This window comes from Priapulus caudatus, unplaced genomic scaffold (genome assembly GCF_000485595.1).
Source record: "Priapulus caudatus unplaced genomic scaffold, Priapulus_caudatus-5.0.1 Scaffold39, whole genome shotgun sequence".
NCBI classification, from domain to species: Eukaryota; Metazoa; Priapulida; class Priapulimorpha; order Priapulimorphida; family Priapulidae; genus Priapulus; species Priapulus caudatus.
This window is the reverse complement of record NW_014577100.1, coordinates 255,643-267,944: the sequence shown is the minus strand read 5'-3', so window position 1 is coordinate 267,944 and position 12,302 is coordinate 255,643. Positions and strand designations below refer to the sequence as shown.

Here is a 12,302-nt window from a genome sequence, read left to right as displayed (position 1 = left end):
GAGGAGGGGAGAGGAGAGAGAGAGAGAGAGAGAGAGAGAGATACAGTTCCGATATTCATTAAACTCATTCCAAACTAAATTTTAGGGTCGGATCATTTTGATATAGCAGATACTTTTATTTTCGTGTTTCATCACAATACCGATTACATCATATCATATATATATATATATCATATATATTTTTTTTTTTTTTTTTTTATATATATATAGCAGAGAGAGAGAGATTGAGGAGAGGAGAGGGAGAGAGAGAGACGAGCAGAGAGAAAAGAGAGAGAGAAGGCGAGAGAGAGAACGAGACGAAGAATGGAGAGAGAGAGAGGAATGAAGAGAGCAGAGAGAGAGAGAGATGAAGCAGCACGAGCCTGAGAGATCGCGCGCGCAGAAGCGAGATAGAAAGAGAGAGAGAGCAAAGAGAGAGACGAGAAGAGAGAGAGAGAGAGAGAGATTGAGAAACCGGAAGAAGAGAGACGAGAGACCAGAGACCTCTGGGGACGAAAGAGAGACAGAAATTAAGCGATAATTCACATTGAAAAATATGATTAGATTCACACTATAATTACTTATATTACTGGACATACTATATAATACCACTATATAAAACAGTTTACGAGTGAACAGTATGAGACCAACTAGCAACTACGAGTTAAAAGAATAAACTCTTAATTATATCTTGTACATAGTTCACACTATAAAACTATGACGACCATCTCGTGCCGCGTGCAGCCTGTTACACTTGACCCGAATGTGAAAGGTCTAGAATAATGTTATACCGAAAAACAATCTACAAACGATATCAATCAACATGCATTTCGCTGAATTGCAAGGTTCCACTTCCAACTAAATTCCTGACGGTTATATTTATAGTTTTCTTGTATGTTTTCTTGTCTGAAAGCCTATCTGACTGGGTTTACATTTGCTACATGTCACAATCACACATCAAGCTAATGTCATTAGCAAACGGGCTCTGGTCATGAAAACAGCACGAGGCACTGAGTCCTCATGATCAAGAGTAGAAACAGGAACATTCTCTCCTACAAGAAACGCATTTCAACGGTGTAAATTTACCGGTGTTATAACAGAAACACATCAAGCGATCCCGCCAACGCGCACACACCACACGTGTAGATTACATATGTGAACTTAGCGATTCACGTAAACGCTACAGACAGGCAAATCATTAAATGCATCGCTTTTCTATTCGAATGTCTCAAGTACATACGTGTACATACGTTCACGTAGAATATCAGGCCAGATCAGGTATCATTAGTGTAAACCTCATTGCGGCATTGGCCTTACATTACTTTGTTTTAAATATTTTGACCATGTATCACTTTAGTAATTTGATTACAGGAAATCATCAACTTCACTAGTACGTTCATATTTTTAAACTAAATTAGATGCACGTCTATACCTAGTTTCCAACTGATACAATTAGCAGCTTATTTAATGCAAGAATGTGTGAAAACTCATTCAACCCACTCTAAGGTAAAAGTTACCCATCTTTCACCAATTTGTTCATTTACGCATATACATGAAGATCTATCAGTGTAAAGACTCGCGTATACAGGGAAATGCATTAATAGACTGGCTTTCTACGGTTCCACACATAGACATCTTTGACAGCTTGCACAAATAGCCATAGTATGACCTCATCCATACAACTGTTTAAACAATACAATCTACAATAACCACTCTACTGACTATTTCTGTGATGTATATTTTAGCGATTCTACTATTTATATGAATTCGGCTACAGACTGAATTATAGCATTACAACGTAAAGGGTACAAGTGACTGTATCTGTATAATGATATTATACAAATAAACAACGTCTTCGGTATATCTTTCCAAATCAATATAGAGACTAGCTAACAAGGATCACGTATTCTTGCAAATGAAACTACGCAAACCAAAACGTACACGTATTTACACAAGACGTGTAAATTATTTAGGACACACACACGCAACCGGATATTCAGAACGATAAATTTACTATGCATTGTGAGTGAATTAAGTTGGCTGGTACTTATACAAGAATGTTACGTGCCGTACTGAACATCTCGTGGAAACGACACCCAACAAAACAGCGTCTCTATGCATGGCCATCTCCCACCTATATCTCACGTTATCAGAGAGAGACGAACTAGATTTGCCAGTCATTGCTGGCGAAGTAAAGAAGAGATTGTTAGCGACGTGTTACTATGGACTCCCAAGCACGGACATACTCGAGTTGGACGTCCATCGAAGACATTTATCAACCAGCTCTGTCAAGACTCTGGATGTCTACTCAAAGACCTGCCGAATGCAATGGATGAATTGATCTTGATGGGTGGCGAGAGAGAGTCAGAAGAATCCGTGCAAGCAGCACGTCCGCATGATGATGATGATGTGTGTTAAAGCATTGTAATTCACAATGTGTTCCAACATTCGTGTATAAATAGCCAACATTTGCACTTAGAAATCTGTACTGAAGCTCACCAAATTTTCCTGGTAACAATTCCGTTCCTGACACTTTTACCTATTAACACAAACATCTGATATATATATGTGAATAAATGAACTTGATGAAGAAGTGCTATATAGCTCAATCACACGCACATTAACTTCGAAATGCAACGAGCATAGCTATTGCATTATTCTTCCTGAATAAGTCATACTGATAAATGCACGTATAGCTTCACGTATAGCTTCACGTATAGGATATGTATAAGCCGCTCTAATCATAAGCCACTACGGATCCATCCACATGAGACATTTATTATACAAGGCTCCATCCATGTGCACGCTGAAACCATTGGCAGTACAATATTCCTTACCTAAGTATACGTATGTTCATGGCAGTAATAGCAGCTCCTAACTGGGAACACTAATATTATGAGCGAGAAAAAACACGCTACTAGGAACACACGCCGATTACAAAACGTAGGAAAAATAGAGCGTGGGACGACGATGTGGCGGTCGACGTCAACTGTGAAGGTCGCAGGGTGCGCGCGTGACGAGGTCACGTCATGTAGCCCCTGTCATGGCGCTCGTAGAGACCGTACGGCGCGCGTCACGTCATGTAGCCCCTGTCATGGCGCTCGTAGAGACCGTACGGCGCGCGTGACGTCATGTAGCCCCTGTCATGGCGCTCGTAGCAACCGTACGCGCGCAGGGTCACGTCATGTAAGCACCCTGTCATGGGCTGTAGAGACGAACGCGCGCGCGTCACGTCCATAGCCCCTGTCATGGCGCTTCGTAGAAGACCGTACGTGCGGCGCGTGACTGCCATGTATGCTCCCTGTCATGGCGGCTCTGTAGAGGACCGTACTGGCGTGACGTGAACGCGTGCACGTCACAATTGTATGTCCCCTGTCATGGCGCTCGGTCAGCCACCGAACGGCGCACGTTAAGGGTCTCGTCATGTAGCCACCTGTCATGGCGCCCGTAGAGGAAAATCAACAACAAGCGACGCGTCACGTCATGTCAGCTGCCTGCTGTCATGCGCTGCGGTAGAGACCGTACGGCCTGCGTCACGTCAATGTAGCCCCTGCCGGCTCCTCGTTAAGGAGCCGTACTCGTCGCTGATGAGGGTCATCGTCAGTCCGCCTAGTCATGGACGCTCGTAGAGACCGTAACGCGTGCGATGACGCGTCACGAGCAGATTCAATGTAGCCCTGTCATGGCGACTCGTAGAGGAACGGCGCGGGCCCGCGGCATCAGGATCACGTCGATGTAGCGCCCTGTCATGCGCTCCGAGGACCGGTACGGCCGCACTGTGACTCAGTAAGCCCTGCCGTAGGCGCTCGTATAGTAGATCAGTACGGCGGCGCGATCACGATCATAGTAGCCCGCCTGTCCATGGCGCTCGTAGATACCGTACCGCGCGCGCACATCATTGTAGCCCCTGCATGGGCTCGTAAGACGGAAGAGTCACGGCCCGCGTGAGCGTCATGAGACCCTGTCAGCGCTGACGTAGAGACAGTCTCACCGAGTGCGTGACGACGGTCACAGTGGGACTTCATGTAGGGCCGCTGATCATGGCGCTCGAACCGAACGGTTACGGCGCGCGTCCACGTCAATTAGCCCCTCGTAAGCGGGAGCATCGATAGAGCCTGGTACGCGCGCAGCGTGGGGACGTGCATGTAGGGCCCTGTCATGGCGCTACGTAGAGACCGTAACGGCGCGCGCTACGAACGCGATCACGAAGTCATGTTAGCCCGCTGTCATAGGCGCACGTAAGAACCGTAACGGGCGCGTGAGCGTCATGAAAGCGCCCTGCATTGGGGCTCGTGAAGAGACCGTACGGCGCGCGTGCACGCTCATCGTACCCCTGTCATAGGCGGCGTCGTAGAGACCGGTACGCGCGCGTGAAGCGGTCAGCGGCTCAATGTAGGCCCTCGTGCGATGGCGCTCGTAGAGAACCGCCTGGTACGGCGCATGGCGTGACGTCATGCATACCCCGTGATGAAGCGCTACGTGAGACAGTACGGACGACGTTAGAGGTCACGTCATTGTAGCCACTGTCATGGCGTCGTAGAGCACCGTGGACGCGCGCGCGACGTCATGTAGCCCCTGTCATGGCGCCTCGTGAAGCAGACGTTCGGAACGCGGCGTAGACGATTAATTACGGCCGCCTGTCATGGTCGGCTCGACAGACCGCGTACGGTCCGCGCCGTGACGTCATTAGGCGCGCCTGTCAATGGCGGGCTCATTCAGAGGAAACGCTACGGGCTCGCGGCGTGCGGACGTCATGTAGAGCCCGCTGTCATGCGCGCTCGGTCAGAGGACCGTACGGCCCGCGCTGACGGAGGTCACGTCATGTAAGCCCTGAGTCCATGAGCGTCTCATGTAAGAGAACTCGGTTACGGCGTGCGTGGATGCGGTGCCACGTCAATGTAGCCCCTGTCATGGCGCTGAGTAGAGACCCGTAACGGCGCAGCGTCACGTCATATAGCCCTGTCACTGGCGGGCTCGTAGAGACGCTACATGCGTGGCGGATGCGGCTCACGTCATGTAGCCGTCCCTGTCATGGCGCTCGTAGAGACCGTTACAGGCGCGTACGCACGTATGTAAGACCCTGCATGGCGGCTCGTAGAGACCGCAGTGCACGGCGCGGACGTCGCATTAAGACCCCTGTCATGGCGCCGTAGAGACGGCGTACGGCGCGCCGTGCTCACGGTCATTAGCCGCCGTTCCATGAGCGCTCGAGAGACCGTACGGCGCGCCCAGTCACGTCATTAGCCCCTGTCATGGACGCTCGTCAGAGACAAGTAGCGCACCGCAGTCACGTCATGTGCCGCCTGTCATGGGCTGTAGAACGGTGACGTGCCCGACACGTCATTAGCCCCTGTCATGTGCGCTCACGTAGAAGACAGTATCGGGCACGCGTCCAAGTATGTACGGCCCTGCTTCATGGCGCCTCGTAGATAAACCGACGGCGCGCGTCACGCCCTGCATGACTAGCGCCTTCATGGCGCTCGTAGAGACCGCGCGGCGCGCGTCACGTCATGTAGCCCCTGTCATGGCGTCGAGAGACGTATCGGCGCGCAGAGTCTACGTGCATGTAGCCCTCCTGTCATGGCGCTCGTAGAGAACCTACGGCGTGCGTGACGCGGTTCACGTCTGTAGCCCTGTGTCATGGCGCTCAGTGAGAGACCATACGGGTGCGTGATCGTCATGTATCCGCCGGCTGTCAATGGCGCTCACGTAGAGACCGGTACGGCGTGCGGACAGTCATGTAGCCCTGTCATGGCGCTCGTAGAGACCCGTGACGGCGCGCGTCTGATCGTCCAGTTTAGCGCCGTTCCATTGGCGGCTAGTAGAGACGTCACGCGTGCGTGACGTCATGTAACGCCGCTGTCATTGGCGCTCGTAGAGACCGTACGGCGGCGCTCACGCTCATGTAGCCCGACTGTCATGGCGCTCGTGAGAAGACCGTACGGCGTGCGTGACGGCGTCGACGTCATTAGCCGCGGCCTGTCATCGTACGCTCGCGTAGAGACGCATTGACGCGTTGGCGCTGGAACGTCATGTAGCCCCTGGTCATGGCGCTCGTAGAGACAGCCGTCACGGCGCGGCGCACAACGTCATGTCCCTGTCATGGCCTCGTAGAGCGAGGGCCCCACGGCCGTGGAGAAAAAGAGTGGCCGAGTTGGATAAATTTGTAACCATGTGAAGGAGCGCAACCAGGTGGGCTGATCACTCGAATAGAGCCGGAATGTAGCCGCCAGTACGCGGATAGCAGTACACGGGTCTGGGGCCCCGGGAGCGTGCGCGCGTCACGTCATGTAGCCGCTGTCATGGCACTCGTAGAGACCGCGTACGGCCGCGTCACGTCATGTAAGCAGCCCTGTCATGCGGCTCGTAGAGACCCGTACACGCGCGTGAGCGTCAGTAGGGCCCCTGTCATCGGCGCTCCGTAGAGACCGTACTCGCTGCGCCGTCATATAGCCCTTAGTCATGGCGCCGGTAGAGACCGTACGGGCGGCCGCCGTGCACGTTGCATGTCACCCCTGTCATGGCAACTCGTGAGAGACCAGTACGGGCGCTGTGAACGATCATGTATGCCACTGTACATGGCGCTTCTAGAGAAACGTCACGCGCGCTGCAGTACACGTCATGTAGCCCGTCATGAGCTCGTGAGAGAGGTAGCAAGCGTCCACTTCATGCGAGCCTGTCAATGGCGCTCGTAAGACCGTACGGCGCTGCGTCTGACATCAATGTAGCCCTGTCATGGCTCGTATAGCCGTTAAACGCCGCTTGACTCATGTAGGCGCCCTGTATGGCGCTCGTAGAGGACCGGTGACGGCGGCGCGTCCATCTCATGCTAGCGGCCCGTCTATGCGCTCGTAAGACCGACGATCGCGTGCGTCTACGTCATGTAGCCGCCTGTCATGGCGCTCGTAGAGACGCGTAAAAGAAGGCGCTGCGTGCCACGTGCGTATCCCCTGTCATGGCGCTCGTAGAGCCGGTACGACGTGCGTGACGTCCATGTAGCCTGGCATGGGCGCTGTAGCATACCGTACGGCAGCGTGTTGGACGATCAATGTAGGCGCCTGGTCTGCGCTTCAGGTAGAGACGGTGACGGTCGTGGCGTGACGTCATGTAGGCCGCGCTGTTCATGGTCGTTAGAGACCGACGGCGCGCGTGCACGTCAATGTAGCCCCGTCATGGCTCGTCAGAGACCCGTACGGACGCGGCGTGTAGACGTCTGTACGCTGTCATGGCGCGTCAGAGACCGAGCGGCGCGCGTCCGTCATGTAGCCCGCCGGTCATGGCGCTCGTCGAGAGACCGCGTAAGCGCGCGTGACTCATGTAGCCCGCTGGTCATGGCGCTCGTCAAGAGACGGTACGCGCGCGTGCACGTATGTACCCCGTCATTGCGCTCGTAGAGACGCGTACGGCCAGCCCGTCACGTTCATAGTAGCCCTGTCATGCGCTCAAGAGAGACGTACGGCGCGCCGTCCACATCAATGTAAGCCAGCCTCTCATTGCGCTGCGAGAGATGTAAACGCGCGGGACGTATTTAGCCCCTGTCATGCGCTCGAGAGACTGGTACGGCGCAGCGTCACGTCATGTAGGCTCCGCTGTCATGGCGCTCGTAGAGACCGTGTAACAGGTCCGGCGTCACGGTGATTTAGACCAGCTGTCATGGCATCGTAGAGACGTCGTACAGCACGCGCGTGGACGTCATGTAGCCGCGCTGTCATGCGGCTCGTAGAGACCGTACGGCGCGCGTCACCGTATGTATCCGGCCTGTCATCGCGTGGCTCGTAGCGGAACGTACGGCGCGCGTCCATCGTCATGTAGCCTGTCATGGGCGCATCGTCAGAGATCCGTACGGCCGCGCGATCAGAACGCATTAGCCCCTGTCATGAGCGGCTCGTAGAGACCCGTACGGCGCGCGGTGCACGTCATGTAAGCCCTTCATGGCGCCGTGAGAACGTACGGGGCGCGTCACGTCGATGTAGCCCCTGTCATGGTCGCTACGTAGTAGACGTACGGACCGCTAGTGATGTCGGTCACTCAATGTAGCCCATGTCATGGGCTCCGTAGAGAAGGTAGCGTCGCGCGATCAGGGGGGGGGGGGGGGGGGGGGGGGGGTGCGACGTCATGTTAGCTCTGCTGTCATGGCGCTCCCTAAGACGTACGGCGTCGCGTGACGAGGTCATGTATGTAGCCCCCTGTCATGGGGCTCGTGAGAGACCGTACAGGCGTCGCTGACGTCATGTAGCGCCGCTGTATTGGCGGTCTCGTGAGAGAACGTACGGGCGCCGGTGACGTCATGTAGGCCCCTGTCAGGGCTTTCGTAGATACCAGTACGGCGCGCCTGCGTCACTGTCATGTGGCCCTGTATGGCGCTCGTAGATACCGTCGACGGCGCGCGTCACGTCATGTCCCCTGTCATGGCGTAGAGACGACGGCGGCGTCCGTCGATTACCCGCTGTCATTGGCGCTCGTGAGACGTAGCGGCGCGTGCACGATCATGTAGCCGCTGTCATGGCGCTGCGTAGAGACCGCGTGACGGCGCGCTGAGCAGGTCATGTAGTGTCCGATCTGGCGCTTAAGAGACCAGTACGGCGCGCGGGCAACGTCATGTAGGCCCCTGTCATGGCGCTCGTAGAGACGCGTACGGCGCGCGTCAGCGGTCATGCTAGCCCCTGTCATGGCGCTCGTAGAGACCCGTACGCGCCCGTCAGCGTCAGCTTAGCCCCTGTCATGGCGCTCGTAGAGACCGTACGGCGCGCGTGACGAGGTCACGTCATGTAGCCCCTGTCATGGCGCTCGTAGAGACCGTACGGCGCGCTATTCGTCGCGTAGTAGTGCACGTCGAGGTTCTGCGGAAACATCGCCATCGTCAGCGGATGCTGCATCGCCGCCGGCGGCGCCCCCTGGTGCTGAGCGGGGAAGTTCGCGTGCGCGTGACCCTGCGGCAGCAGCGCCCCCTGGAAGTGCGAGGCAGGCGGCGCCGCCGACAGTGCCGCGGCCGGGTCCGGCTGCTGCTGGTGACTCATCGCCATGGAGACGTCGTGCGCGACGGGCTCAGCGAGCGGCAGCGCCACCTGGAGGACCGTCGTCGTCGCCGCCGTGCCGTGATCGAACATCCCCGCCGTCGCCGGCGCCCCCTTGCTCGCGGCCGCCCCCGCCGCCACCGACTCGGTCGCCGCCGCCGCCGCGTGTTTCTTCATGTGCCAGTTGAGGGCGTTGCGCTGGCGGCAACGGTAGTCGCAGAGCTCGCAGCGCAGCGGCTTCTCGTCCGTGTGGATGCGCACGTGAACGTCGAGGTGCTTCTTCTCGCGAAACGTCTTCGCGCAGCCGGCCCACGAGCAGCGGATCGAGCGGTCGCGGCGCACGTGCCGCGTGCGCACGTGGTTGTTGAGGATGCCGCGGTAGCGGAACGTCTTCGCGCAGCCGGCGTACGGGCACGTGAGCGCCTTGCCCGCGCTGTGGATCTTCACGACGTGGCTGAGCATGTTCGCGCGGCTCTTGAACGTCTTGCCGCAGCCCTCGGCGCACGGCGTGCCCTCGTAGTCGGCGTGCGTGCGCCGGTGCCGCTTCAGGTAGAGCGCGTTCTTGAACTGCTTGCCGCAGCGCTCGCACGGGATGCCCTCGTCCGAGTGCAGCCGCCGGTGCTGCAGCATCGTGTTGCGGTCGTAGTAGCCGTGCCCGCAGATCTCGCAGACGAACGAGCGCTGCCGATTCTCGGCGTGCACGCGCGCCGCGTGCTGCGCGACGCTCTGCCGGCTCGCCGACGTGAACCCGCAGCGCTCGCACTTCGCTGCTGCACCGTCGCCGCGGTGACGCAGCGCGTGCGCGCGCAAGGAGCCGACGGACGCGTAGCGGGCGCCGCACTCCTCGCAGACGTGCGCGCGCTTCTCGCCGCGGCGGCCACCGTTGCCGCGGAGACGCGTCTGCGTCGCGCGGCTCCGGTGCACTGCACGCTTCCGTCGCCCTGGCAACGCGTAGCGATGCACCTGCACGGCGACGGCGTCGTCATCGTTCTCCGGAGAGGCGGCGGCGTTTCCGTTCGTCGCGCTGTCGCCGACCTGCAGGCAGACGTCTGCGACGGCAATCGGGCCGACGCCGCGCACGTGCGTCGCCTCGGGTGATGCGCGCTCGTCGCCCTCGTCGCCGTCCTTCGCCGGCCGGCCCCCGCGCTGCTGCATTCTCGGCCGGCCGAACACGTCGTTGATTTTCACCGTCGCGTGACGTGGCGTCGCCGCGACGACGGCGGGGTTTCGCTCGCTGTTCGCCGGACAGTCGTTAGCGATGTGGGGTGCGCTGCCGCCGCCACCGTCATCGTTGGCGTACAGCTGGCTGGAGTCGTCTGTCGTCACGGTTTTGTCGCTCGGGCGAGAGTTGCTGCCGAGTTTCTCACTGAGATTCAGTAGATAGTCGGCGAATGCCTCGTCCGATGTGAAGCCCAGCAAAAGCATCTGCTGCTGCCACCTTTTGGACAGGACGGCACTTACCTGTATGTGCACCCTGTGAGAAAAAAACAAAGATAGTTGGACACACTAAAAATTTAACGCAGGAGCGGAACCTATAAGTATAAGAAATTTATCAATTTCCTTTATTATAGCACCTATATATACAGTAATATGCATAAGGTAGCAAATTTATGGCTTATCAATTTTATGTATCATATCTACTACATATTATATATCATATTATTTCACTGTACTAAAACACCATGTTATGGTAAATATAAATATATACGAGGTCAATAATTTTTAACCATCGTCTCGGTATTCCATCTAGACAGGGTCCAGTGCGATTGCTCACCTGATCGTATAGTCTGCGATGTTTAGCAACCCTTTCGTGAACTCCTGGTCCGTCTTACATGCAAACTGCTGCTTCAATCTATCCCACCGCTGAATGTTATGCCTCCCTATGTGACGCCGCACGAGCTCGGCTTTAGTACGAATCTTGCTGGCAGCTTTGACGGGCAGCGGAGGTGCCGTGCCGTCCTGCTTCTTAGCAGTACATCGTCGAGACCGAGTCACAGAACGCCCGGCGGTCGACGCGCTGCGACCGCGGGGCGGGCGGCCACGCCTCCTCTTCACTGGCGGCATTTCTGGACCCGCAGCGATTGAAGACTCGCACGACAGCGGCACCTCAATGATCCCCGTCTGCAGATCCGTCTGAAGTCTGGACACATCCTCAAATTCATCTGAAAAACGATAGCGGCATGACGCCGAGTGCCCACAAAAACTAATCTCTTAACAAACACACACGAAGATCGGAAACAAGTCATGGGTTTAAGTCTGAAACACACCCAGTCCTGATTTTGAAAATTTTGATTTCTAGTCAAATTCATAACGAATTAGCCAAGGTACTCATAAGATATTAGGCCAAACAAAAAAATACCTTTGGTTCGGGTCACATGGATTGTGAAAATTAGGGTAGGTATAACATTTTTTTTTTCCTGCAAAAACATGGGTAGGCAGGAATATAATATTTTTTTTCACAAGTTAAATATAGGAATATAGGAATATAATTTGAACGAGCGAGTAACCGAAGTGTGGCACAGCGCGTTCCACAGCGTGTGCGCATGCAAAATGCATCGATCTGAGGCGTGTGGAAAATATCACACGTGTTTGATATTTTCTTCCACGTGTGGAAGATTGAACAGCGTCTGCGGAGTGGCTGTGTAAAGTTCCACACCGTCTCTATGTAACCGACCAATAGCAGGAGGTCAAGCGAGTCAAGTGATCTTAACTTGCGGTTGCAGCGCGGCATTGAGTGATGTACAGGGGGGTGGGGCATTGTTTAAGTCGCGTTCATTAAATATGTAGGAGGTGACCACCGCTGGGATGAGCCTGAGGGCATCAGTAAAACTCTTTCTTGGAATTGTGCAAAAGCTGCAAAAGGGTTGTAGCCTGCTTTGCCACTCAATTACATAATTTAACCCATGCATCAGGTGCCATTTTGTGCAGCCGCGCGACTATTATACTTGGCAGTAATTAATTGGTATATGTGTAATAATATTGTTTGTCCAACAGAAGGGGTTGGCTAGCCCCTCCCCCCTAAATCCACCACTACACACGCACGAACGCACACACGCACGCACGCACGCCTGCACGCACGCACACACACACACACACACACACAAACACACACAGAGAGAGAGCAACGTAAAAACAACGTCGAAATGTCAACGTTAAAGCCTCACAATGCGCATCCAAACGCTGAAATTTCTCCAGTACTAGACTAGCAACTACTTTGTGGCATGCATAATCACACTACCTTATGACAAAATAAACTCTAGTTCCTCCCATTTGACTGCGCGTTCCCAACAAGAAAGAGGTGCGAAATCA

General features: G+C 55.0%; 1 protein-coding gene across 1 annotated transcript in view; it reads right to left on the bottom strand.

The window, feature by feature from the left end:
• Positions 1-8,738: 8,738 nt before the first annotated feature.
• The window catches only part of LOC106819504 (zinc finger and BTB domain-containing protein 17-like), a 14,874-nt gene continuing 11,310 nt past the window's right edge, over positions 8,739-12,302 (bottom strand). The window contains exons 2-4 of the mRNA XM_014824130.1: positions 10,768-11,155; positions 9,147-10,467; positions 8,739-9,044 (exon numbers count right to left, since the gene is read on the bottom strand). Coding sequence (XP_014679616.1) covers positions 8,739-9,044; positions 9,147-10,467; positions 10,768-11,155 — 2,015 coding nt within the window. The remainder of the gene's footprint in view (positions 9,045-9,146; positions 10,468-10,767; positions 11,156-12,302) is intronic.